The sequence below is a fragment of the Ornithodoros turicata genome, chromosome 2, assembly GCF_037126465.1.
Source record: "Ornithodoros turicata isolate Travis chromosome 2, ASM3712646v1, whole genome shotgun sequence".
Lineage (NCBI taxonomy): Eukaryota > Metazoa > Arthropoda > Arachnida > Ixodida > Argasidae > Ornithodoros > Ornithodoros turicata.
Window position 1 is genome coordinate 147696462 of NC_088202.1, and position 27348 is coordinate 147723809.

At 50.0% G+C, this 27348-nt stretch overlaps 1 protein-coding gene and 1 long non-coding RNA gene across 2 annotated transcripts in view; both read right to left on the reverse strand.

Moving 5' to 3' along the window:
- The window catches only part of LOC135384243 (vang-like protein 2), a 90735-nt gene that overhangs the window by 1607 nt on the left and 61780 nt on the right, over positions 1 to 27348 (reverse strand). The window contains exons 3-6 of the mRNA XM_064613453.1: positions 15657 to 15964; positions 4254 to 4523; positions 3400 to 3918; positions 1623 to 1827 (exon numbers count right to left, since the gene is read on the reverse strand). Of these exons, the coding sequence (XP_064469523.1) occupies positions 1623 to 1827; positions 3400 to 3918; positions 4254 to 4523; positions 15657 to 15944 (1282 nt within the window). The 5' untranslated portion in view covers positions 15945 to 15964. The remainder of the gene's footprint in view (positions 1 to 1622; positions 1828 to 3399; positions 3919 to 4253; positions 4524 to 15656; positions 15965 to 27348) is intronic.
- On the reverse strand, positions 5787 to 8624 carry LOC135384242 (uncharacterized). Its single transcript, XR_010420301.1, has 2 exons — positions 8387 to 8624; positions 5787 to 5938 (listed from the first exon to the last, which is right to left on the reverse strand). It is a non-coding gene; the product is annotated as an uncharacterized LOC135384242 (long non-coding RNA).

The following is a 27348-nucleotide window of genomic DNA, read 5'->3' on the forward strand; positions in this document are numbered from 1 at the left end:
TTTTCAATGACCATTGCTTTCGATGATCATTGAAGACTTCCCACGTGACAGGGGTGTTACACAAGTGATAAGTTTGATAATTGAGATAAGCTAACAAAAGCTGACTAGTGAAGTGACATTTGGGAAGAAAAAAACGGTGTCGTCTGTAAAGTCTTTGGAAAACCTAGGGAAAACCTCAGACAGCACATAGATGGGTTGAGTCCTTCCTTTCCATAACATTGAGTTACATGGGCGTTCCCAAGGCGTTTGACGTCCATGGGCGTTTTTACCAAGGGGGCAAACTGCCTCCGGGGGGGGCAAGAGTGCAAACCCCCAGCCCCTACCACATTTTTTTCTGGAGGCAGATGTCGTGCAATGTGTTCAGAGGTTCCTATCATGACATCTGAGAATAATCATTACGACCTATGACTAAAAAGCGCACTATTTTCACAAGCGAACTTTTGAGTTCCAGGGGTGGGGCACGGCCCCCTCCTTGCCCCCTTCTCGGTACACCCCTGGTCTGTTACAACCGGCTTCAGAGCATTGACGGGTGTGTCTGCTGTGTGAGGCGTACTGGACATGTGGTAAGCTTGGGCCAAGCGACGTCTTTCTACGACTTAGATTGGCTCTACCGCAAGCGTGCTCATCAAGACACTGTTGAACTTCCAGCAGGAGGTCCCCAGGAAACTGGTTGAAGCACGAAGCGAAGTGGAGTGGGACTGGTGGCGTTTTCGGAGGCGCATCATCACAATGCCAGTCGGGGAAAATGTTGAGGAAAGAGAAGGAAGGAGCTGAGAGAGCGCGCCCTGCAATTCTGTTGTTTGGGTCTGTTGTCACGGTAAAGCGTTTGGGCGTTGTGTCCCTCCTTTCCATAACATGCCTTAACATGCTCGCCAAGCCGCTGGTTGTGAATAGATGGAGAGAGGACAGCAAGAAGGAGTTGGGGACACGGGGGTTAGTATGCGTCCTGGGTCGACTTCAGGGGAACCTCTGCCGATATTCATCAGGAAAGTCTTCGGAAAACCTCAGACAGCACAGCCATGGGTAATATTCGAACCCACCACATCCTAGTCTTCAGCATGACCTTGCCTACCACCAATGAGTGGGACGCCTCAACCCACCCGACCATGGTGCTGCTGTGTAAAAAGTAGTAAACAGTTTTTTTTTGTGTGTGTGTGTTTGCATACGTGCATGTATATAAAAAGAAAAAGGAAAACATTAATGTGTGGAGGGAGCTATAACCCAAGCAGCACAACATCTTTGCCCAATATTGGTCCAATATTGGCAATAGAGGGCCAATGTTGGCCCAACATTGGTCCGGTATTGCAAATATCCGACCAATATTGGGCCAAGATGTTGTGCTGCTTGAGAATGTCCACCAGAGACTTCACAAAGACTCCAAACACTTGTCGTTTTAGCTCGACCGTCCTCAGCAGATTCCTCGAGCCTAATGGAAGATACTATAGTTGTGCAACACGAAGTTCTCGTTGATGTGAACAGTATTGACAACAGCAAAGGAAGATATGTTTTCTGTTTCACCATGCGTACAACAATTTGGCATCCTAGGGATCAGTAGGATGGCACTCTAGAGACTGAACCACTGGGGCCAGCTTCTCCCAACACAAATATTCTGGGGTACCCACCGTTTTCGTCCTGGATGCGCTTGATGTGCGTGAAGGCATCCTCGGCAGCTGATACGAGCCTAGACTTCCTTTTTCGGACGCGCCGCTCGTACTCGTGTTCCTCGTAGAAGCGATCGTTGTGGCTGGGTCGCCGTCCCGTGGGAACCACCGTCGCCGTCCCGCGGGTGTTGTTCCCGTCGCAGTTTACGCCGTCAACGTCGTACACCTGCGTGATAGGTTCTTTTTTCAGCTTTTAGCACAAAAGTACATAATATGTGCGTCAGCTGGTCTTCGCTGTGCCCGAGTAATAAATGTAGTCCAACTTGGGGCCCCCCAAGTGTTGGTGCCTTACCTTTCTCTGTGTATTTTGCGCACCATAGATTTAGTAGCAGAGTTGCGGAATGGGGTCTCCCATTCCGAAGAATGGAGACTTGCGATAATTCCATTCCTCAGGGTGTCGAACCGAACCGAACCCGAACCGAAAACCGTACCCGAACCGTTAATTTTGCCGGAACCGTACCCGAACCGAAATTTTCATGACACTGTTGAACCCGAACCGGAGCAGAGCCGTAAAAAATAATAGCGATAACCGGTTCGCAACAAAACGGTTCGGACATAAAAGAAGTCAGCATAAGAGTTCCTCTCAATCCCAGAACGAAGACACATTGGTATCATCATCACACGTCCACATCATGAATTTCGGAAATTATCACCTAGCAGACAAACGAGGACATATAGTAAGTATACTCTCAGCGTCTTTTTAACACGCTGAAGCGCAGTTGTCCTTGTGAGCGCCGTGTCTAGCGCCCCGCGCACGCGCTGCGGCGTCTACTCTTCAGAGACGAGGCGCCAAGCGGACGAATGAAACAGGAATGGAGTGGGCCAGTTATGTAGCTCTATAGGACGAATATGTGATTAAGTAAGCTCCCAACATTTCCCTTTACATGTGAGCAGTAAAAATTACACAAGTTAGAAACATGAGAAGTGGAGAAGCAGCGTACGCAGAACAGTGCCTGTTTGATTGGTCGTGGTTTGAAAAGTAAATGCAGTTCTGCTTATTGGTAGTGCAGTTGTGTCGCCTGTTGCCTTTGTCTTGCCTTTGCCTTTGTGTTGTGGATTAACTAGTACACTGCTGTGAGCTCGGACAGAGCAAGGCTGGCAAGCATATTTTCGACATGCTTCCGTACGGTTTCAGATCGATTCACGCTGCGAATGCAGTCTGCCGGCAAGTACCGTCGTCTATGTTACGCTGTCCATCTTATTAGGCTTCCTTTAAGTGTATCTTGCTGGCACTGTGCGTGTGAAAAAAGAGATTTTAGGAACAGAAAGTAGCAGGTCTACGACCGCTTCATCCACTTCTCCTTTCTCTCGCTAAAGGGAGTACCTGACCGCTAAAAACGTCAATGCAGACAACAGTGGTACGCTATTAGCAACGCATTTCCTGATAAAAGCAGTTTTATGCAACATATAAAATAGAAGCGTTGAACCGGTTCGTGAACCGGTTCGAGGTTGAGAACCGGTTTGCGAACCGGTTCGATTTTTGGCATGGCCGAACCGGAACTGAACCGGAACGAAATCAAGGCAACGCGAACCCGAACCCGAACCGAACCCGTATTGTTTGCGGTTCGACACCCTGCTTTCAATCCCTCGGAATGAAAAGGTATGGTCAGTTCCCACTCCTGGAATGGCTTGGCAACCCAATTCCATTCCAATTCCGACGTGGGAGCAACGATAGATTTTTTTTTTGTCTTTCTGCCACGCCCCGAAAAACATTTCTGGCTATGCCGCTGCTACTCACCTTGTATGCTTGTTGTTGCTTTCGAGCCCTAGCCGTCGGCAACGTCTCCAAGTACGGATTGTAGATGGGGAAGTCCCGATAGTAACGCTCCAGTATCCAGACGGAAGCGCGCTGAATACTCAGCTGCCCCAGCACGTAGCCACGACTGTGGCCGTCGGGGGAGCGCACAATCTTTACGTAGTACTGAGGCTGAATCTGTCTAATCTCGACCAGAATGACCGCGAGGTAGTGCACAAAGAGTAAGGCGTCCACGAGCGACAGAGCAAATTGCACGATGCTCAGGTAGGTGAGCTCATAGTCACTGTGGCGCTTTTCGAAGACGCGCACGCAATAGAAGAGCCAATAGGAGAAGATGAAGACGAAGACCAGAGCTAAGACGATGGCACGTAGGATGAAGATGCGTGGCATGGTGGCTCGAGGCTTGCGGAAGAAGAGGGCCCACGAGGCGACCAGGAGGATGAGGAGTTTGAAGGCAAAGCTGATGAGCAGGCCGTCACATTCTGGTCCACATTTCTGGACCTGTAGATTGAGTATGTGAATTAGTGTATCAGCAGGTAACATCTCATTATGGCCGAAGTCTCATTATGGCCGAAGTCTCATTATGGCCAAAGTCTCATTATGGCCAAAGTCTCATTGTGGCCAAAGTCTCATTATGGCCAAAGTCTCATTATGGCCAAAGTCTCATTATGGCCAAAGTCTCATTATGGACAAAGTCTCATTGTGGCCGAAAGTCTCATTACGGCCGAAAATTAAATTAAATTAAATACTTTTGTCGCTGATCAGAAATGGATCCGCAAACCCAGAATCCGAGTGTTTGAGGTTTAGTTTTTCTAAAAACGTGTTCAACTTGGTACCTTCCACTCGAAGAGTTCGATCTTGGGCAGCACAACCATGACGACGGGCGAGAGGAAGGCAGCGAGGGAAAGGATGGCCGTGAGTACGGTGCCAGCCCACATTTGGCACCTGAAGGTGGCCGGCAGTCCGGGCTCCCTGCCCAGCCTGGAGACGTCTTCGTCCGACATTGAGCGGTCGCTCGTGTTGCCCGTGATGGCTGTGGTGTTGTCACCCCAGTTGTCATCCTGCGGTAGGATCTGTACTTCGATCACCTCTTCCCGACGGTGGTCCTGAAACGCGGGATACATTTATTAACATATTTTTCTAGTGCCCACCAACGTGCATAACACACAAATGCGCACACATAAAGTAATTTCACATGTATTAGCCACGGCCTATGCGCGATTTATTTTTCTAGCTGGTGCTCTGCGGCTTATCCACCGGTGCGGCTTATCTGATGAGTATTTTTCCCATACGCAGGTTTTTAACGAAAGGACTGACAGTGTCTCTGGAACAGCACCACCCTGCCAATGCACGACCAATGCGTAACAGGGGCGTGTCCACATTCAAGTAGAGACTGACCTTCCTGGTGCATTCCCCCAAGTAGCTTTAACGAAAGTGGTGACAGTGATTTGTGCCTTCTGGAAGGCCAGTGACCTGTCGATCCATGAAAAACACACAACAAGGACACAATCCGATCTTGGTAGAACACTAGAACTGACCCCATTTGTTGTACATCATGCCGACCTCCGAGTATGGACCACAGAGTTTACGGCTCTATGGCCTCCTTTGTCCCACAAATCAGTCGCGTCGTATTGCCCGAAAACTTCCAAATATGTTCCTAAAAAACGGTTCCTGCGGCTTATCTGCGGTGCGGCTTATACGCGTGAAATTACGGTACACTAAACAGATGTTCCTGTTGCGAGGTTTGACTTTTTAAAATTTCCTGTTAGCACCATGATGCAGATGTGGTTATAAATGGTGTTCTGATGTGGACGGATGGAGAGAAGACAGTAGGACACAGTGTGAGGCAGAGGGGACTCGTATATGCCTCTCGAGGCCGACTTCATGGGGAACAGTGTCGGCATTCGTCTGGAAAGTCAACAGTAATAAAACACGGGAGGAACCTCAGGCAGTGGTATAGGATTGGAGCCCACTACTTTCCAGACTTGAACCACTAAACCTGGACCTGCTGCCACCAAGCAGGTACCATATCCAGTCGACCATGCCGCTTGTATGGCGTCCTTAAAACCACCAATTACCAGTTTCACAGAACGGTACTTACCTGATTGGGAAGCTGGAATTATACGAGGCACACGGAGACACTTACTATCATGGTTTACGATTGCTTTTCCTCTCGGTCAGCGTAACTTAGCGGCAAACTTCAAAGAAAACTTGTAGACTCTCTCCATAGATGGTGCTGCCCGTCCCCGTAGTCCGCGTGCTCGTCTCCAGCAACTTCATCTTCCCGAGTGTGTTGTCGGAAAAGGGGGGCAGCCCACACGTCCCCAAGGACGTATGCCAAGCGGATATCAGTTAAAAGGTCACATAAGTACTGAGCCAACATTTATTTGTCACCCGAGATACTATCCAGAAAACTCCTCAAAGTCCAAAACGTTCAACCACGTTCAACCATTCAACTTGCCCACAGAGGAAAGTCAGCGTCCATATGCTGGGAGGTGCATCATTATTTATCTGTTGCGGTCTGCAACGGACAAAAGAGACGTGGTTAATATGATAGCCAAATGTGGGGAGGGTGGGTGGGACCATGATAGTAAGTGTCTCCGTGTGCCTCGTATAATTCCAGCTTCCCAATCAGGTAAGTACCGTTCTGTGAAACTGGTAATTATACTTCGGCCCCCGTCGACACTTACTATCATGGTTTACGATTGCTTGTTCAAAGCCAGAACCTTCCGTCCAAAGTCGGCCCGTGGGTTAGACGGTCTATTATAAAACCGATTAAATGTGGAGGTGGATGTCCAGTCCGCGGCTTCAAGAATTTGGTCGTCAGTGACGCCCAGTTGAGCCGCTTTTGATGTGGAGGCACCTCGAGTCGAGTGTGCTGAGAAGTAGGTAGTGTCAATGCCCGCCTGTGCCAAGGTGCGTTTAATCCAATTAGCAATTGTGTTTTTGGATGCCCCTCGGAACGGCTTCTGGGTCGTGATGAACAAACGAGACGTATTTGATCGAAGGGGGGCAGTTTTTTGGAGGTAAGTCACTGCACACTGGATTGGACATATAAGATCGTTATCAGGAAAGGAGGGGATGAACAGACTAGGACGGGAGTTACCCGGCCTTGAGGTCTTCCTCAAGCCCTCTAAAGCCCATTCCCAACCATCGGGAGCTCGTTTGATGCCAGAGATCGGCAGCAGGCTGAGGTCTGAAGACCTCGAAGCAGAAACCAGGGCAAAAAGTGTCGCCAGCTTATAACTTAGCTGTCGCAGCGAAATGTCAGAATTTGGGCCTAATTGAGTCAGGAAGGACGTGACTCGGTCAACAGACCAAGTGAAAGAATATCGGGGCGTTGGAGGGCACGAGTTAAAAATGCCACGCAGAAGGCGAGAAACTGCTGGATGTTCACCGATCGAAACTCCTTGAACCGGTGGAAGAAACTGCGATAGGGTGGATCTATAACAGCACACAGTGCGATAACCTAAGCCATTCTGGGAATGAAGGGAAGCTAACAAATTCAGAACTTGAGCTAAAGACGGAGAAAATGGATCAATGTGCCGTTCGCCACACCAGCGCATCCATTTTCCCCAGCAGGAAGCATACGCTGATTGTGTCTGCTTCCTCCAGGAAGCCCTGAGGAGGCGAGTTGTGTCTTCCGAAAGCGCGTCAACAGCTTCGGGTGGCTTGTCACCTTCCAGGCTGCTAGAGTTAGGCTCCCTGTTTTCGTGAGCGGGTGGGGATGGAGGTCCTGATCTTGGAGAAGGCCTGTTGACGCCGGTAGGAGGCGAGGGTGGTCGCAAGCGTGTTGTAGCAGAAGGGGATACCATGGCTGTGTCGGCCACACTGAGGCTATTATGACCAAAGTCGATGGTACTTCGCGTAGTTTGAGAAGGCACTTCCCTACCAAACAGAACGGCGGGAACGCGTATAGACCTTGTTTGTCCCATGTCTGAGTCAGAGCGTCGATCCCCGCCGAATAAGGGTCGGGTTTCAAACTGATGTAATGAGGAACCTGGAAGTTGGAACAACCTGCGAACAGGTGCGTTGTAAAGGGGCCCGATAGGTGTGATATATTCTCGAATACTTCCGGCAGGAGTTTCCAACTGCTGGAATCCCGGAACGTCCGTGACGCCCAGTCCGCCTGAACATTCCGAGCTCCTGGAAGGTGCCTTGCGTGAACAGAGATGCCCTGCTTCAGACACCAGTCCCACAGACTCTTCGCTACTGCACATAGATGCCTTGACCGTAGACTGCCTTGTCTGTTTATGGCTGCAATCGCTGGAAATCCCAGATTTTCGAGGGTCGAGACAGTCAAGTGAAGCTGAGCCAGGAGTGTTTGGGGCTCCTGATGCAGTAGCAAAATGTTGTCCAGATATATGACCATACGAATTCCCTGGGCTCTCAGAAAAGCCACAACCGGTTTCAGCAATTTGGTGAAAACTCTGGGAGCCGATCTGAGGCCGAACGGTAGAGCAGTCCACTGAAAAAGACTGGACTTCCAGTTGAAACACAGCCACGGCCGGTCCAGCGGGTGAATCGGTACAGCGAGGTATGCATCCGCCAGGTCTATCCTCACCATGTAATCCTTCGGCTGTATGAGAGGGCGGAGTGAAAACAAGCCCTCCATCTTGAAGTGCTCGTGGCGGACGTATCGATTCAGGGCTTTCAGATTTAGAATCGGTCGTACCCCTCCGTCCTTCTTGAGGATAGTGAAGAAAGGGGACAGACACTTCACCTGGCCCCGATGAATGGGTGCGACACCACTTTTCTGCAACAATGCTTCCACTGCCTTCTCTCCCTGGGGAGAGGTCGACGGGAAAAACGCGAGAGGTTGAATCATGGGCTCGGGTGGCGTTTCGAATTCTAATCGGTACCCCTGCACTGCCTGTAACACCCATGGGTCCGAAGTGATGCTTTTCCAAAACGGGACACATGCTGCTAATTTCCCTGCACCACGGTGAAAGGGAAAAAATGTACTTACAGCCAGGCTCTGCTGCCGCACCCCTCGCTCCCGAGCTGCGAAGTGAGGGGCGTTGTCGAAAGGGCTGTGGCCCGGCTGCGGAAGGGGCCCGACCTCTTCCACCAGAACGGCTGGTTGGCTGTTCCCAACGAGGCACCTTCGATGGTGGTTCGTCGAAGGACCGGCTGAATGGCGTAGAACTCGATTTAAGAGCTTCCACGGCTTTCGCTTGCTTTAGAATTCTGTCGAAAACGCCATCAGCGAACAGGAAACTCCGCCCGAATACAGCACCGTCGTCCGGCTCCTGAGGTATTACAGGCCGCAAGCGGGCAGGTAGTTGAGAGACGAGGAAGCGTCGGCGTTCTTCGGACAGGAGGTCAAAGGTATGTCCGAGATGTACGACTGCTGCTGCCACCCGATCGGCTACTTCCTTTCTTGCATCAACAACTGGTACACCGGACGAAACTTCCAATCCCGGAGGGCCCGAAATGACTCCCCGAAAACATAGATCTAAAATGTCGATGAGTGGAGCCATTACCCAGGATAAGGTGCCTTGGACATCCCTGAGAGCAGTGTCCCGACGAAACTAAGCCCGTATTTATTAGCTCCGAGTTAAGTTTGGGCACTCGGAGACATGCCAAGTCTGGCAATTTGAACAATTCTCTGGCTCGTCTTCGACGTTCGACTCTAGACTCCCCGGCCCAGTTACTGTGGATGAATTCTTCGATTGCTCGGGAACACTGCCGCTGAGTAGAATCCGAAGATGCACCCAACCAACTTGGTGTAGATGTGTCATCTGCCATGGAGGCGACAGGAGCTGACTCTGTCGTCACCTGGTTCCCCAGCGGTATTGTAGCCGCAGGGACGGAGAGCCCCGAGTGAGGGCCTTCCGAAGTCAAGGGGTTGGGCTCCTCCTCCTGAGCCGATCGCTCATCCTCAAAGCGGGGATCCCATTCAGAGGGATAGTCCCCAGATGGATCTGGTCTGCCTTGTTCAGAGAGAGTGACTTCCGTCTCCGCCCTCGGAGGGAATTGTTCCAGGATGTGATTTACAGCTGGGGTGAGTCCGGCCAGGATGGCTTCTAATGCAGTGAGTCGTTCCTCAAGTGCCATTGCGTGGAGAGGACGCAACCTAAAGGTAACCGCAAGGAGCAATGAAGAATTAGATTAGTAAGCATTGACTGGTCCCGACGGACCTAAGGCCACGACGGACCTAGCGTTCTAGGCCGCAACGGACCTAGCGTTCTAGGTCGCAACGGACCTAAGGGTTGCGGGTCACAGCGGACCTGAGTGTTCTAGATCAAAACGGACCTGAGGATTTTAGGCCACGGCGGACCTATGGGTTCTAGGCCACGGCGGACCTATGGGTTCTAGGCCACGACGGACCTATGGGTTCTAGGCCACGACGGACCTATGGGTTCTAGGCCACGACGGACCTATGGGTTCTAGGCCACGACGGACCTATGGGTTCTAGGCCACGGCGGACCTATGGGTTCTAGGCCACGACGGACCTGAGAGTTTTAGGTCACGATGGACCTGTGGGTTGTAGGTCACGATGGACCTGTGAGCTCTAGGTCACGACGGACCTAAGGCCACGACGGACCTAGCGTTCTAGGTCGCAACGGACCTAAGGGTTGCGGGTCACAGCGGACCTGAGTGTTCAAGGTCACAACGGACCTGAGGATTTTAGGCCACGGCGGACCTATGGGTTCTAGGCCACGGCGGACCTATGGGTTCTAGGCCACGATGGACCTATGGGTTCTAGGCCACGGCGGACCTATGGGTTCTAGGCCACGACGGACCTGAGAGTTTTAGGTCACGATGGACCTGTGGGTTGTAGGTCACGATGGACCTGTGGGTTGTAGGTCACGATGGACCTGTGAGTTCTAGGTCACGACGGACCTAAGGCCACGACGCACCTAGCGTTCTAGGTCGCAACGGACCTAAGGGTTGCGGGTCACAACGGACCTGAGTGTTCTAGGTCATAACGGACCTGAGGGTTTTAGGCCACGACGGACCTAACGGTTTTAGTCCACGCCGGACCTAAGGTTCCAGGTCCCAACGGCTTAAGTATGATAGCCCACCAAAAGCAGTCCTAGATTAATGTAGAGATTAAACCTACTAAGGGTAGGAAGGGACAACTTACCTGAACTAACAAAACAAGGAGAGAGAGAGATGTTCGAATTAGCGAACGAAAACCACGTTGCCGCTTAGCCACGCAAACGAGGGAAGATGAAGTTGCTGGAGACGAGCACGCGGACTACGGGGACGGGCAGCACCATCTATGGAGAGAGTCTACAAGTTTTCTTTGAAGTTTGCCGCTAAGTTACGCTGACCGAGAGGAAAAGCAATCGTAAACCATGATAGTAAGTGTCGACGGGGGCCGAAGTATAATTCCTTATTGCGTTTTAATATCCTCTGTAAGAAAAGGAAAGAAGACGACGACTCGCTCGTGACAGGTGCGCAGTTGTTTTAGTCATCCGTATACAGTTGTTCTAGGCATCCGCCATAACGTTATACTTTAAAGCTTGGCTCCTGCTCCTTTCCCTACATTTTCGGTGTCAAAGCCCGGGACGGAGGCATCACCTTCATATCAATGACTAAAGAACAGCAGGAACAAGACAACACATGGAACAACTCCAGACGCCACGTGCCCCTCTTCGTCCTTGTGTTTCGAAAATGACATCACTTCAAGAAACTGCTCCATCCAGGGCAGAAATCCATTCCAAACCCACTTCACTAACAAGGAAATCATCCCTGCTCACTGATCTGAATCATCAAATCGCGGCAATCGCAGACGATGACGAAATTGAAACTGAGGCAGAGTTGCCGTCCTCGGTGGCTCAGTCGTAGCGTGTCCGCCTCCTGAGCCCAAGATCGCGGGTTCAAACCCGGCCGAGGACGGTGGCAGCTTGGTGGAAGGGTACAACTTGCTCAGGCACGCCGTCTTCCGCTAGGGGCGTTAAATACGGTGTGCCGTGTGTTGAGATTACAGAGCACATTAAAGAACCCTCAGGTGGGCAAAATTAAGCTGCAGACCCGACCACTGTGGCGTCGCTCACGATCACGGTTGTCCTCGCGACGTAAAGCCCCGCATATAAACCTCTACCCGAGAAACGTCATCATGACGTTGGTAGACAGACTGAAACCGAAACAGGTCGGAAGGGGAGAGCTGGGTTCCACGAATGGGCACTTGTTGGGCAAAGAAAAGCAGGACCGAAGGTCTCGTCCCTTTCAGAGACCATCGTAATCCCCTCAAGACCGTGGGTTTCAGGCGCGACATTGTTCGCCACTAACTTTGAACGTAGTTCAACTCTACCAAATTGGTGGCGCTGTCGAAGACTATGACGTCATTTGTTTACAAACAAGGACAGGTCTATTACAATGAGGCGGAGTCATATGCGACTCGTATGCGAAGCTCATGACCCGAGTAACTTGGAGTGCCAAGCGCACTACCTCTCTATGAATTATGGCATAACCGTGCTTTTGCAACATCAAAAAATACTTCGCAGAAGCATATAAGAATTATAGACCTTCCCAAGGCGTTCACTGTTCACTGACATCTGATGTTCATGCCCCCCCAACTGATGACAACGACCCTCTGGAACATACCGATATCCGGCTTCAAATGACCGAACAAAATGCATTGACTACTGTGAAGGAAACTATCAGTCAGAACTTGAACGACAGGTTTTCGATAACCCCGACACAGCCGGCTCCCTTTAGTGAGTTTCATCCCAGAAAGGTGAAGTACTACAAAACCCCAAAGTCTGTCCTTTGTCTCTGCTCCTGGAATCGGCTCTAGAGGTGAACGTCTCAGCTGGTCAGTCAACGACACCACTGGATTGTCCTGTACTTCAAGGCTTGCGGCAGCAGGGCATACGACCGCCACTGACCTGTACCGCTATATCTTTGCCAATGCCCACAGACACTGCAGCGCCGCCACCATCTCCTTCGAAGCAAGATGATGACCAACACACCTTTTCTGACTCAAGGCACACCTTTGTATCGATTCTTTGTGCGGATCACCAGTCCTCGGTACTACGGATGGAAGGACTACTATCTTCGGGTCTCTTGGACCAGAAGCCAGCTCTTCATCAGTACTGGTACTGTAACAAACAACTTCATCATCTGGCCAACCACAGGCTCTGTCAGGCTACTCATGCACCGCCAAGAGTGTAATGGCGAATTCAGGTGGTCATTTCGTGGCAACTTTTCTGCCCGATCCAGAGCGGTCATGTTCACTTGCTCAAAGCGCAGCAATCTCGCACGCTCGCGTGGCGCTTTCCAACCGCAACCGGCACTGATACAGCAGGACAGCGGGTTGCCCAACTATATCCGGTGTCGTCACATCCGCACTGCGAGGGTGGCGAGGACCCGCATTGACCCGCACGTCGAAGTTCACGTGGGTTAGCAGACGTCAAAACCCGAAGGCGAGCGACCCAGATGCCCCTAGCGTGATCCAAGTGACTAAAACCGCTAGATTCCTGGCAACGATCACGTGATCCAGCTCGGACCTCAGACTATGCGTTGGCGCTAGACCGTGTTGCCTAGACCTCCAGAAATGAACCCCCCGTAAAATGACCTCCCCGAATTCACCATAAGGTATGGGAAGAAGACGATGACTCGCTCGTGACAGGTGCACTTCGTCCATCGAGGGTGGTTTAGTCATCCGCACACTTGTTCTAGCCATCCGTGCCACTAAGCGTTACCCTCAAGCTTGATTCCTGCTCCTTTCCCTACATCCTCTATAGTGATATTGTGAGGTGTGGGAACGACAACGATGACTGGCGCGTGATGTGTGCTTGTACTGTTTTTCGTACTAACGCTTCGTCCACTTTTTGCTACACCTTTCAATTGGTGGAGGTCCAACATGTCTTGCATCCCTGTTGGATCTTGGAGAGCCGGCCTTCGGACCACCATGTTTGAAGCGCAAGACTTCTGTGACGCCAATCCTTTGAAATGGCATTGCCCTTTTGCAATCTGCAGTAAGCATTCATCCTAGAAGTGACAGTTGCATAATACACTCATATTTTCCTTCCCTCCTTCATTCAGTCTAGGGGGTGTTGGGACTGCTGGCCGGCAAAGTGCGGTCCGCTTTATTCCATTCCAACGCGTTCGTCCGTAGAAGTATTTTTACATGCGCGGCAATCTTTCACGTTTTGCTTGGTTCACACTGTTGCATTTTCATGCGTTACGGATGCGGCGCGACACGGTTGTCATGACAACGAAGCACGACACTCCGAGAAGCACACGCACCGCAAGAGTTGAGCTCGACCGAAGTCCATGCGGTACGGGCTACCTGCGGAGATGCAGCTGACCAATGAGCGAACGCGCTCCGCGCAAGCGCATCACTGCTGTGCTGTCGCGTGCTTTTCCAACATGGCTGCCTCCGGTGAAAGCACGTTAGCAAAAGAAGAAGCTCTAATTTCAGAGATCGAGAAATACCCGTGGCTTTACGACCCACGCCGAGCCGAGTACAGAGATTCATTCAGAGATTCAAAGTTTCGCCGACCACATCACGTTGCCCGTTCATGGCTGCCTGTGGAATGGAGACGTGGTGGAGTGGAGACGTGATTGGTCAACCACAAGCGTTTGACGTATCAAGAACGCATATGTCTGAACAGCGTGTCGTACGACAGCCGCCTCCGCACTGGATCCGCACCGTAACCGCAACGGAGAGAAGTTGTAGTGTGAACCACGCATTTCTCGCCTGCCCCAAGCCCTCAGGTTACCTTGCTCCATAGTTGCCCCTACCTTCCTACGAACATCTCCGCTTCTATAGCACTTAACACATTCAAACTACCGGAGACAGGTACCGTTCTTGACATAGAGTTTTGCATTAATGCGTGGCTTTAAAGAGGCTATGAAGCACATAACGTAAACACCCTAAAAGTCTTTGGTGAAAGCTGTTGCTCTTGTCGAGAAACTCGTACGCCAGAATTTTCTTTAAATCGCCTGTGGACCTCTTCTCTGCGTTCCTCCTTGCTCTCATGTTCCTCCTCTCACTTTATGACAACTACACCTGCTCCGACCTGCTCGGTACTCCCATGCGTTTGATTTGCACACGGCTCGCAGAAAGGAGCGTCCGCAAGGGGTAAGACGCGGTGCGCGGTGGCGTAATAGGAGATAGCGGTGTCTGGTGTCAAGCATCTCACAGCACTTCTGCCGCCGCGCGATGTCGCCAGGTGTACCAGCTTAGCATGAATGTAGTAGTACTTGGTTTCAATTATCTCGTGAAAAGCCCCATTGCCTGCAGAACTTATGGGTTGTGCGTTCAGGAACACGACATGAGAAACAATCGCATGCGAGTGCTGCAACTTCCTTGTGTGTTGTGTGAGCTTGAAGGTACAGAAAATGCAAGTAGAGTTGCATTATCAGAAAATGTATCTATTCTATAGCCTGACCCTTCAGTGCTCTTAACGTCACAAGTTTCGTCACCACCAACTGCGCATCGGCAACTTTGGTAGGGGGGATTGCACGCGCATAACACTGTGTAAAACAAACGAAGGGTAAAGCAGAACTTTGTGTACCTCCGCGTTGGCGTCTGATTGGGTGCTACAATTCTTCAGATGACGTAACGACGGATAGAGGTATCTGGAGGGCGGTCCGTCTACTTGGCCGAATACGAAAGAGAGCGCGTTTTTGTATTAACGCTGCGCAAGTTATGAAGGAGAAGAATTAAACAATAAATCGTAAATAGAATTACGAAGCGTAGAAGAACAATATTACATCTATTAAACTCGTAACTAAATACATGCAGAATACCCAGTCACCGGTTTCTTGTTAAATCTATTCCTGATAGCTAGCAGGAGTACTGCTCCAATGAAGAAATACGCCTTCGGTAAATTTTTGTCCCAAGATGTCCTCGATGTGGCCTTTACAGCTCAGTGGCGTTACCGCTTGAGACAAGTTGACTCTCCCTAATGCGGCCACTGTGGTGCTCTTGAGGATCTGGAGCATATTCTTCTTCATTGCCCTCACTACCAGCCTTCCCGAACCACACTCTCCGAGTCTCTTCGTCAGCTGGACTCTCGTCCCTTCTCCCTATCGAAATTGCTTGGTCCCTGGCCCAATCCAGCCCAACAACGCTCTGCGCTCGAAGCTCTTCTGACATTTCTGGACACCATCGGACTTCGATCGTTATTGTGAAGGGGCTCGTTATTTTATTCCCCCCCATTCCCACCAGCAATGGGGTAGAGTATCGCCTGTGGCGATGAACCTCCCCACCCTCCAAGGTCACAATAAAGTTGTTGTTGTTTTGTCCCAAGCCGTACTTTTGAAATACGTACCTGTTGCCCGACTTTGACCTGCGTCGGACACGAGCGTGTGGAGCGATGAGAGTGCCTCCTGGTGGCACGATACGACCCGTGATCTCCTCCTTGATTCTGGTGGTTGTTATGATTGCTGTGCTGATGTCTCGAAGATGAATTGTTGTGGTTGTTGGACCTCCGAGATCGTTCGCTGCCGTGGCCGCCGGACTTGAGCGATTCTGTCTCGTGATTGCTCAACGGATTCTTGTACGCGGGAGGAAGTCCGCAGCCGTGTTGGATCTCGCCCGACCACAGCGCGGACGACATCTTTGGTCAATATGGAGCTTCTGGAAAGGAGGAAATGATTCTTTATTAATTGACTCATGGAACTTCATTAACGCAGCGTGCTGTATCCGCGGAATAGAACGATGTAGAGCGTGTTGATTTTTATCCGTTGCAGAATTTTTACGAATTCAAAAACAGCTCAGGGAAAAGAGGTGCTGACGCCGGGAATCGAACCTGAGATTTTTGTGGGCGTTTGAAACTTACGTGTCTGTGTCGTCCCTATAATTGTGGTCAGCCTCGGCCAGTTCTCAGTTTGTTTACGCAGATTTTTTTAAATTTAAAAGTTACGAAAGCTACACGGATGCCGTTCTTGCAGATGAGTTCGACTGCCAGATGGACACTTTTTGTGAGGTACCGTGCAACTGCCAGATGACTAAGAAACTTTTTAACTATAGAATTTATGGGAACACTGAAACATCAGATTTTGAGCCAATAAGCCTGTTGCACTAAAGTTTCGTCCAACGACCGCAGCGCCAACTGTCCTCCCCTAGTGTAGAGCGCTCTCACTAGACGGTCGTGTCCGGCGTGTTCCCTGCCTAACCGCCGTACCGGGAACGTCATCTCTTTTGTGGAAATCCTTGCGCCACGATTTTTCAGAGACGCAGTGTAGATGATACATGCCTGTGTACGGAAAAACCCCCGGCTACGCGACCACGAATGGTGCTGCGGAATACGGTTCTGAGTGCCCCCAAACGTCGTGAAACAGGCCCATAGACCTCTCCCTTTTTGTAAATAAATGACGTCATAGTGTTCTACAGCGCCACCAATTTGGTAGAGTTGAACTACGCTACGTAAAGGCGAACAAGGTCGCGCCCAAAGGCCACGGTCTTGAGGGAATTACAATGGTCCAAGAAAGGGACGCGACCTTTGGTTCTACTTTTCTTTCGATACGCTCTGCAAGTAGGTCACGCTTTCGCGCAGCTCCTCAGTTCCTCCCTTTCCCTCAGCCTATGACGTAACCTAACGTGGCACATGATTGGTCGCCCCCCAGCACAACAAACAGCACGCGGAGAGCCAACGTGGGAAGGAAGCAACGAAGTAACCGCAGCCACAACATCGAGCACGTTGGTTACCCCGCGCCGACCGGTGAGTGGAGGAACGCTGCCCACGTGATTTCTCCGCCCATTTTCCCCTCTCCTGCGCAGAAGTTCAAATTGCACAGAGTATAGGAAGCAGCGAACAAGTGGCCATTCGTGGAACCCTGCCCTCCTCTTCCGATTTGTTTCGGTTTCAGTCTGTCTACCAACGTCATGATGACGTTTCCCGGGTAAAGGTCTATTGCAATTGAAAAGCAACTTAGGCAAAAAAAATTGGGTTGAAAAAAAAAGAGAACCATATGTAGGGAACTACCCGAGGCCAAAATTCGCGGTTGACGGCACCGAAATTGGGATGAAAATGGTTTGAAAGCGCACAGGAAATACAACCTCCCCTTTACGTCAGGACGTCACATGCGATGACGACATTTGCTGAAAGGAGGAAGTCACTGAAAAGGTTAGCCAGCTGTACGACATTTGCGTATAATCTGGATAATCACTGCGGGTAATCACGAAGTTGCCGGCGGGATGCAGTCGCGGTTTCGCTGCTTCCCTCTGGCCAGAGAAAGATCTTAGAACACTACTCCCACTGCACTGACATCGCAATACGCTTAATCGCACTGTTCCTCCACATGATATTCTTTTGTTTATGTTCCGTGCATCCAGCGCTGCGCGCCTTCTGTTCACTGCCGTACAGCTTTGCGATGGCGGCCGAGCCAAGATACTCCGTGGCAGAAAGAGTTGAGATTGTGGAATGCGCCGAAGCACTCCCGACGGCGATCGCAAATATACGCGTCCCGTGACCCAGGTCGCCCGGTACCCAGTCAGATTAGTTTTGCAAAATTTTTTGAGCGGTTAGTTCCGGAGGCCTGAGCCCGTGCACAGGTGAAGGCAACCGAAGCATGCCGTCGTCAATGAAGACTTCGAAATTAACGTCCTCGCCAACTCCGAAACGAGCGTCCGCCAGTTCGCAAGAGGTGGTGGTGATAGGGCTTGCCGTAGTCGGCCTCACGTATGTGGGCAACGTCACGACTCACGCCCTGGGGGAATGTGCGTCCTGGGCCGACTTCTAAGGGAACTGTACCGACATATGTCTGAAAGCGTCTGAGGAAAACACAGGAAAAACCCCCGACAGCACAGCCGGCACCGGGATTTGAACCCGGGTACCTCGCAAGTTCGCAAGGGAGACTGGAAGCGCTGTAGGCTCTGTCTGGAACGTACTAATGGCGAATAGACCTCTATCAGAGAAACGTCATCATGACGTTGGTCGACAGACTGAAACCGAAACAAATCGGAATGGGAGGGCTGGGTTCCACGAATGGACACTTGTTCGCTGCCTTCTATTGAAAGCAAAGTAGGACAGAAGGTCGCGTCCCCTTCAGGGACCATCGTAATCCCCTCAAGACCGTGGCTTTCGGGTACGACCTTGTTCGCCTCTATAGGTTCGAGCGTAGTTCAATTCTACCAAATTGGTGGCGCTGTCGAACACTATGACGTCATTTGTCTACAAACAAGGAGAGGTCTATTCGGGTGTGGTTCTTTCGTGGCAACATGGTCCAGCGCTCGGAAATTGCTAGTCTGGCGCCCGCGTTGGATCACGTGACCGTCGCCACCCGAACATGAATGCCAGGAATCTAGCGGTTTTAGTTTGGGTTGCCTTAATCCCTTTAAAAGGACGGATACCAAAAGTATGATATCGCAGTCGTTTGGATCACGCTAGGGGCATCCGGGCCGCTCGTCTTCGGGTTTCGTCGTCTGCTAACCCACGTGAACTTGGACGTAGAGGTGTGCGCCGAGGGCAAATTTGTCGGCGGCGGCGTACCTCCTGTTTTTGTGCCGTCGGCGTCGGCGGCGTCACGCCGACCTGCTTCTATCGGCGTGACCCTTCTCCGCCCCTGTCCCGCTTCTGTAAGTGTTGTGTAAAAGTGAACACGATGCCGTCGTTTTATAGTCTTTCAAGGAATAAGTTTTGAAGCTTTTAAGTACAAATTATTGACAGCATGCTCTGAGTGGACGACTGTTTGAAAAAGCAGAGTTATATTTCGGATTTAACCAATACAAAGAATGTGTACGGGCTCTTGTACGGCCACGGCTAGCTCTTGCAGTATCGGCGGCGGCGCACGCCTCTACTTGGACGTGCGGGTCACTGCGGGCCCTCGCCACCCTCGCAGTGCGGATGTGACGACACCGGATATAGTTGGGGAACCCGCTTCCCGGTTTCATCGAGTCTGGGCGAAAACAAAAGTGCTTGCTGGCAACCCGGGAAACGTCATCACAACGTTGGTAGACAGACTGAAACCGAAACAAATCAGAATGGGAAGGCTGGGTTCCACGAATGGGCACTTGTTCGCTGCCTCCTAGTAAATGAAAAGTAGGACCGAAGGTCGCGTCCCTTTCAGAGACCATCGTAATCCCATCAAGACCGTGGCTTTCGGGCAATTAAAAATTGTCCAAAGCCTTCCTCAACCGTGGCAAAAGTTTCCAGAAGGTAATTGCCGAGAGTCCCACAATCATCCGGCGAGTACGTCGCCAGTTAGAATTTGTTTATCACTTTAGATGAAACACCCTGTATATGTCGAGATGGGAGCCCATCGACAAAGACTGGACAGGCTATATACTGCAGGACACAGTACCAGGACAGCAGCGAAGTACGTTTTTCGCATATCGGCGAGCACAGAAGACAAAGAAGGTCACGTTACTTCAAAAATGATGTTATCTATGAGTGCGGCTAGCAGTGACGGCCAGTAGTTAACTACATGTGGTTAAAATACCTGATTGTAGTTAAAAATTAGTTATCAACTACTTGCAGAAACGTATAGTGTACAACTACTAGTTAAACTACTATTTCGAGTGATTAACTACAGTAATTAGGTTACTGCAGGCGCCGACTACTTCCGATTTTGCCGGAAGCTTTACGGCACGATTTCCTTTACCTTGAGCTACTTGTCTGATGAGAACGGAGGTGCAGAGCAATTGTGCCGTGCATGTGTACTAAATCTTCACTTTTATCACTGCTTGTGATTCATATTTAGGTGTCCAAGAACGCTATAGAATGTGATTGGTGTTGATGGACAACGCTAAGTAGATATAGATGTAGTTATAAAATACACTGCAGTAGTTAAAGAAGTAGTTTTAACTACCTCCCCTAAAAAGTAGTTGAACTACTCTATCACGAAGTAGTTAGTAGTTATAGTTAAACTACTGTAGAAGTAGTTAGTGGCCATCGCTGGTGGCTAGGACAATATGGTTACTCTGCGACAAATGATCACTTCAGGATGGCTTCAGGATGGCAGGACAAATGCCGGGCATCCACACAAAGAAACGAGTGTCGTTGGCCCTTCGTAATTTTAGACACGAAGGCTCTTAAGAGCGCGGAAAGCAACCCGCTGTTGGGATCAATAAAGATACCCCGTTTAAACAATGGGAACACGCCTATTGTCTCTCATTAACTGCGAGGAATGCCGGAAGCGACACTTATCGCGCTGCGAGGCCGAGTCATTTATCTCAACCCTGTCACATTATCGTCCATTTTGGAAAACGCGACTGACGTCAACTTATCAAACGAGCGACGTTACTTGAACCCGGAAGGCACTCCTTGGCTCTCGCTGGTGGGACCTCCAATATGTCACGCCCCAGGACTGGGAGGTGTGCTGGGTTCGAATTTCGGTTTCGATTTGGTTTAGTACGTTTAACGGAAGCCTCGCCAAAAGTATCACACCCGCACACCTGTAAATATTCTCGGGAACAAATTATGGGCACCAAAAAATCGCCTATCAGATGCCTCTATTACTCTGCCATAACCTAAATATTGTATACATTGATAAAAGTACGCTTCGGGACATTTCCTACTACTTCTTTGTTACCCCTGTTGTATCTTCCGTATTGTATTGTATTTCTCTTTTCTTCTTCTTTTTTTTTTTTTTTTTTGAAACTATTATTGCTAGCCAGGTCCAGATATGTGTTGCTATTTCGTCTATTCTTTTTGTTGTCCCGGGTATCCATACTTTCGTTTTCGCGACTGTCAAACTCATTCGCGGGCTTGGAGCCCTTTCGAGCTGCACAATGCAGCTTTTTGCTTCAAGTGCCACACTGTATTTCATTGAAATAAAGCTTTTGATTGATTGATTGATTGAATTCGGCGCTGCTTTCTGAGCAGCCTTCTGGCAGGCTTTCCCCAGACGCATATAAATCCCACGTCTCGCACTATAGTGTCCATCTGTTCGCCTCTTCACAGTTATAGTCAATAGTGCGTTTTAATCTATCGTTACGCTATCACCTTTGAGTGCGTCACGGATAGCGTTTGCGGTTCTGCGTACGTAAGTCACAAACAGAGCTTTGCGCATTGCGCAGGACCACCACGTTAGCCCTTACGTATACACAGAGGCGACGGCGTACGTTGTACTAAAACTGACGAGTGTTAATACCCGTACGTGCTCCTGGGTTGTCTTGCGATTATACTCGGTCTTTGTCACTAAAAAGAGTAGACCTTCACGCATAGGCGCAGACTGCATGGGGGCGTGAGTTCTCCCCCCCCTAAACTTTCTCAGTGAGGGGAGGGGCAGCCCCCTTCCGCCCCCCCCCAAAAAAAATTTTTTTCCAGCTGACACCCAAGATGAACGTTCCAATGGATATCCGAAAAATCGCAGGCTTCGTGCCAGCGAACGTGCCAATGCGGTAAAAATCTGCAAAATGACATAGAGTCCCAGACACCCCGCTCGACCTCTGTGCATGAAGCGGGGGCAAAGTACCCCGTAGGTTGAAGTGTTTGCGTGGGGGGAGGGGGGGGGGAAGGGCATTGTGCCCCAACCCCCTCCGGCGGATTGAAAACTCCTATGCGTTCACGCATGTGCCGGATTAACAATTACTTCAAGCATTATTTTCTTGAACGATGAAAGACGTCGTACACTCTAATCACAGAATGCGATGATGTTGTAAGCAGCTTTCCGGCACAACATGCTCGAGGGCCATTCGGAATCCTGGCCTACCTTGACTTCTTGAGGATGAAGGGCATACGCCATTTTTGTGTGACACTTTGCGTGTATGTAACGTTTTAGGGAAAACCTGTCCACTCTTTAAAAAAAGGGGTGTACTTTAAAGCGCGGACCCCATAACAAGCGACACGCGACGCGCTGCAGAATTTGTCGCTGTCGCGTCTGGTCATGGCGCGACTTCCTGGTCCATTTGAGCAGCGACATTTCGTCACCGAGAAATGATGTTTTTGGAGAAGCAATGCTTATTTTATTCGAGCTAAGTTGTAAATTGACATAAATATACCAAAAATAGTATTTCATTCGTCAAAACGAGGAGAAATTGTAATGAAGTTGCTACGTAATATTCGCCGTAACGCAGTGGCGCTGCGGTTGAAGTACCCAACGCCCCGCCCACTTCTTCGTCTGCTAGTTTTGTTGGTTGCCCTCTCCACCCTCTCCCTTGCCCACGCGTTCAGTTCTTGTTTCACGCCGCCAAATCTAGCTGGTTTTGTCAAACAACAGGCAACGAACTCAGCGACATGCTACAAATATCTACTGGGAGTAGATGCAGAAATATTGAGCCGCGACAAAGCTTTTTTGACGCTCGTGTGGCGGCAGTGACGTCGATTTTGTCGCTTCTCGCGTGTATCTGCCGCGTGTCGCTTGTTATGGGATTCGGGCTTAACTCCTTCCCTTGCCACATATATAACATCCTTTTGGAGAGTACAATTACGCTCAAAAGGGTGTCTCCTCACTCCCTCAAGGGAGTAGCATAACACCTTCTCCCTGCCGGGGAGTAATATTACTCTCCAGTAGGGAGAAAGGTGTTATGCTACCCCCTTGAGGGAGTGAGGAGACACCCTTTTGAGCGTAATTGTACTCTCCAAAAGGGTGTTATACATGTGGCAAAAAAAAAAAAAAGAGTTAAAGTACACCCTTTCTTTAAGAGTGTAGAGGTCAGAACGGTATCGTTATCGCGTTCTTCTGTTGAATGGTGGTGTTGTGGGGTCAGGTTCCGTTTTTCGATCGAACATGCAGGTCAGAGATGCAGATGAAACACTAACGCCCTCTCTCCCTCGGATTATCCTCTCCCGCTAAGCCCTAACTTCGGAAGATATCAGAGAGTTTTAGTGTATCGTACGCTATCGCCTTTGCGTACGTAGGGGATAGCGTAGTGGTTCTGCCCAGTGCGCGAAGCTCTCTTTATGTTTTGCGCGTGCGCATAACCACCAACGCTATTCCTTACGTACGCAAAGGCGATAGCGTACGATCCACTAAACCTCACTATCAACGTTTTACGCAAACCATATCCCATTTCGCAGACACAATCCTAGCGTTCTCGCGCAACGCCCTTATTATTTACGGTTGATACGTGGCTGCTGGACTGAAGCGTGAAATCCACAGTTCAAAATATACCCACCTCTCAATGCCGACGCGAAAATAGGACAGCCTAACGACCGAGGTATACGCGTAAAATTGCAAGAGCGCCATCTCACGGGGGAAAATGATATCGTCCACACACTGACAGGAAATAAAAGGGCTGCCACGGAATTCCTGTTATACCGAGAAATGCGCTGCCCACGTAATGATAGGTCTTTCTCAGCGCGCGGGTGTCTATGGCGTGAAGAAGTGTCTTCAATCTCGCAACTGAGGTCTTTTCACGGTCGTCACGTTCCTGCCAGGAGGGTTGCTTTAGCGATCCGCAGTTGGACGATCCAAATATTTGCGAGCAGACCGGAAGGTGTTCACGACGCTTTTTTTTTTCTCTCGGCCAAGTTCTACGTTTGGCGAGATAGGCTTCTTATGAGTATAGGTCCCGGATTTTTAGGCATTTGCCTTGAAATGCCTATAAACGCCTAAATGCGACATTTTCTGGGTTGCCTTCCATTTTATCGACTCTGTAGAATGGTAGTCTTTTTTAACATTTTTAGACGCCATAAGAGCCTTTTTTTAGAGGTGTAAGTGCGAGTGTGCCTTTCTGGCTCATGCTGAATGTTGCATTTTGCTTTTTGTTTCTGCATGTTTGTGCCTTTTGTTCCTTTTTTTTTTTTTTAGTTTGGTTTCCTTCAGTTCTTTGGTATGCTAGCAGGGGTTCGTGTATACATTTGATCAAAAGATGTGACTTCTCAAGATCTTCGAGGGCGGAAAATTAAAAAATATTATTCAATACAGCGTGTTTCCCGGCTGCCTCAGCATTCATGTACCAGACGCCAAGGCTTGTATGGTACCGTAGCCTTTTGAACGAGCAAGTATTCCTCGATGCAGCATTCTGAACCATCAAGAAATCCAAGGAGCGTACCAGATTGACGTGCCTATTTTTGCATTTTATTGCCTATTTTTTTGGTATTTTGAAGGGCATGAATGCCTGCCTACTTCCATAGTCTTTAGTGCCTAAATTTTTAATGGTAAATGGTAAATTTAATGGTGTTTAAAGGGTTAGGTGTGACATGTTAAAGGTTCATGCGATTTGTGGGTCAACAACCCGGGCTGTCACACCTAACACGGCTACAGGGTTAGGTGTGTCACATGTCACACCTAACCCTTTAAATACCACGCCAATGATGAGGGCGATGCCCAGAAGAAGAACAGTCTCTGTTCGAAATCTCGGCGGCTCCTGTCCTGAGGCAACTCCCTTCGTAAAGTAGCTGACTGACTGACTGCCATGGCGATCGAACTCTCCAGTCATCATCATTACAATGATGTTGTTAAATGTACCATAAAGCTGCCGACAAAGAGGTTACGATGGCGGAACCCAGCACAACAAGTTATACATACGTCAGGGAACGCTCAATATATATATATATATATATATATTTTTTTTTTAAATTTAGTTCCCGTATTTTTCAATTTAAATTTTCTAAAGAAAAACTTTGAGCGCAATTGGTGCGAAAATTGTGGCGCAAGAGCGCTGAGGGCTCAGGCTATAGAATAGATACATTTTCTCAGATTGCAGCTCTACTGCTTTACAATACACTTTAACAGTTGCATCGGCACGCGATTCCTTTGTTTGTTTGTTTATTTTCTTCTTCTTCTTTTTTTTTTTCCATCAGTTTCGCGTATAGGGTCGATCGGCTTCCGAAGTCCAATTTGTTTTCAATCCACGAGAATGCAATTTTGTCCGTGGAGTGTGCTTAACTGTGATGACAATCCTCCCCATGTGTAAGAGTTGTACTTTTTAGAAACCTCGCGAATATTGTGCATTCCTAACTCAGTGTAATAGCCACCCGAAAGAGACTCGGGGAAGGCACGTTGGACGGGGGACACTTGACGCCTCAGGGGGTCTTCGCGACCAGATGCTCGCTGGCAATAAATCAGTAGAGTGGGCCAAGGAAGATGCACTGTCCAAAGTTGCATGGTGCACGGATTGACAGCTTGGTCCGTTACCCATAAATACCGAGTAGTGGGCGGACAATTAGGAGGTGCCTGGTTCGTTCTAAATTCAAACTAGGCCAACCATGAGTTGGAGACGTTTGAACCGGGCTTCTGGGATTGGTGTTTGCTGGCGGGGGGTTGTGTCTCACATGTCACCCTTTTAAGCGGAGGACACACGAAAATTCGAGTGTGGAAGCCGCAACGACTTGATAAAGACGAGGCGAAAGCCCCGTGACTTCAGTCGCTATAGTGTTGTCTTGTATATAGTTATGTAAATAACTATGTAAATAAAGCCCAGTTATTGTTCGAAAATACCGCCTGTCGGACGTCTCTTGGGAATATCTCCGATCTGTGAGCAACATCAACGGACCATCTTCCAGCAACAACGGAAGAAACTTTACTGGCGCAGCACGACAGTCTGCTCACCTACGGAGAGTTGAACCATCCGGACGGACGGACGATATTTCGAGTCGGAACAACGAGGGCATATCAGCGCAAGACAGCGGCAGACCATCGGAGTGTCCAGGAAACTGAAGGGACAGCTCCAGTCATCGTCAGGATCCCAGCTTTGCGAAGAAGCATAACGACCAGCAGCAACATGGAACAACTTCGAGGCAAGTTAGCCGGAGCATTGCCGGCTGCAGCCGTTGGAGCGGCTGTGACCAGAAAGCAGTGCTAGCCAAGCCCAGAAGCAGCTCCGCGACGGACAGCGGAAGCTAACTGCAACGGACTGCAGTGAAGGTGTCTGTGCCAGCGACGAGTAGCAAGGACAACCCAGAGACCCAAGCAGCGGTGACGCGACGTTGTAGCGGCAGCATCACCGGGGTCAGCTGTGTTCTTGGATTGTTGGACAGAACCTCAACGCATCCTCCGGAAGCAAGATACATGAGGTAGGTGTTTCGTTGCTTACGTCCTGTGTGCACTATGATCGAGTCTAGTAACGGGCACAGAGACAGGGAAAACATGCGGAGCGATGAGGAGCTAGAGGTAGACGCAGCGTTGATAGACGCCGTCGAATATGTACATGGCGTTTGTGGGATCGCCGCGGCGCCCGCAAAGAAATGGGAGATCTTAGATTTGAAACTTCAACTTGCCGAACTAAGAGTAAACAATGCGCGAAGTTTGAGGTGTAATGAGCGACGTGAAGCCGCAACCTTCCGTCCAAATCAAAGGTTCGTTGAGGTGAGAGACCTGCTAGGCAGGCTGAGCGTGTCCCTTAAGGAAATGCCCAACGAACCGTCATCAGTAGCCCAGTGGCTACGAGACGTGGAACAAGCACTTGATGCTCAAGGCGTTCCGTATCCGTGGAGAGCGGGATTTTTGTACCCCCTATTAAATGGGAGAGTTGATCAGTCGTACTCAAAGCTGTCGCCTCCAGAGCGAAGTAATTTTGAGCTGCTGTGTGAAGCAATCATTGAGGGCGTGACGTCTAGTACCGTCGTAGCATCTTTCAGCCATGCTGAGGATGATACTAGCAGCGTAGGCGACCTGAAGGTCGATGTAATCAGTCAGTCAGACATTGATAGCGAAGGAAATTTGTCAGAAGCGTCAGTTCATGTCGAATGCCGTGTGGTGACAGACGTACAGCACTGCGGTAATTCTCGTTGCACGGGCGAAGACCACTGCGCCGAGCAGGTCGGCGACGTCCGTTTGCAGTGCACTGCTTTGCACGCTAGCATGAGCGAAGGGCAGTTGCCCAGTCATGAAGGCGGAAGCTTGACGTCCGACTGCGAGGGCGAGGGGCAGGCGAGCAAGCGCCCCAGCGCAGTGCACCACATCGGCAATGAAACACCTGCAGAGAATGAGCATAGCACGGAGGTCGAAACATGTAGCCTCGAAAAGAGTGAGATCCGTAGCGATCCTCACAAGTCCGTAACAGGCACAAGTCATGTTTCTCGCAAGCTCCTGACAGGTAAAGCCGTATCAGACACGAATGTGACGAGCGAGTTGCTCGAAGTAGCTCACGAACGCGTATATGACGCGTCGCTCCGTTCCAGACCGCTGGTGAGC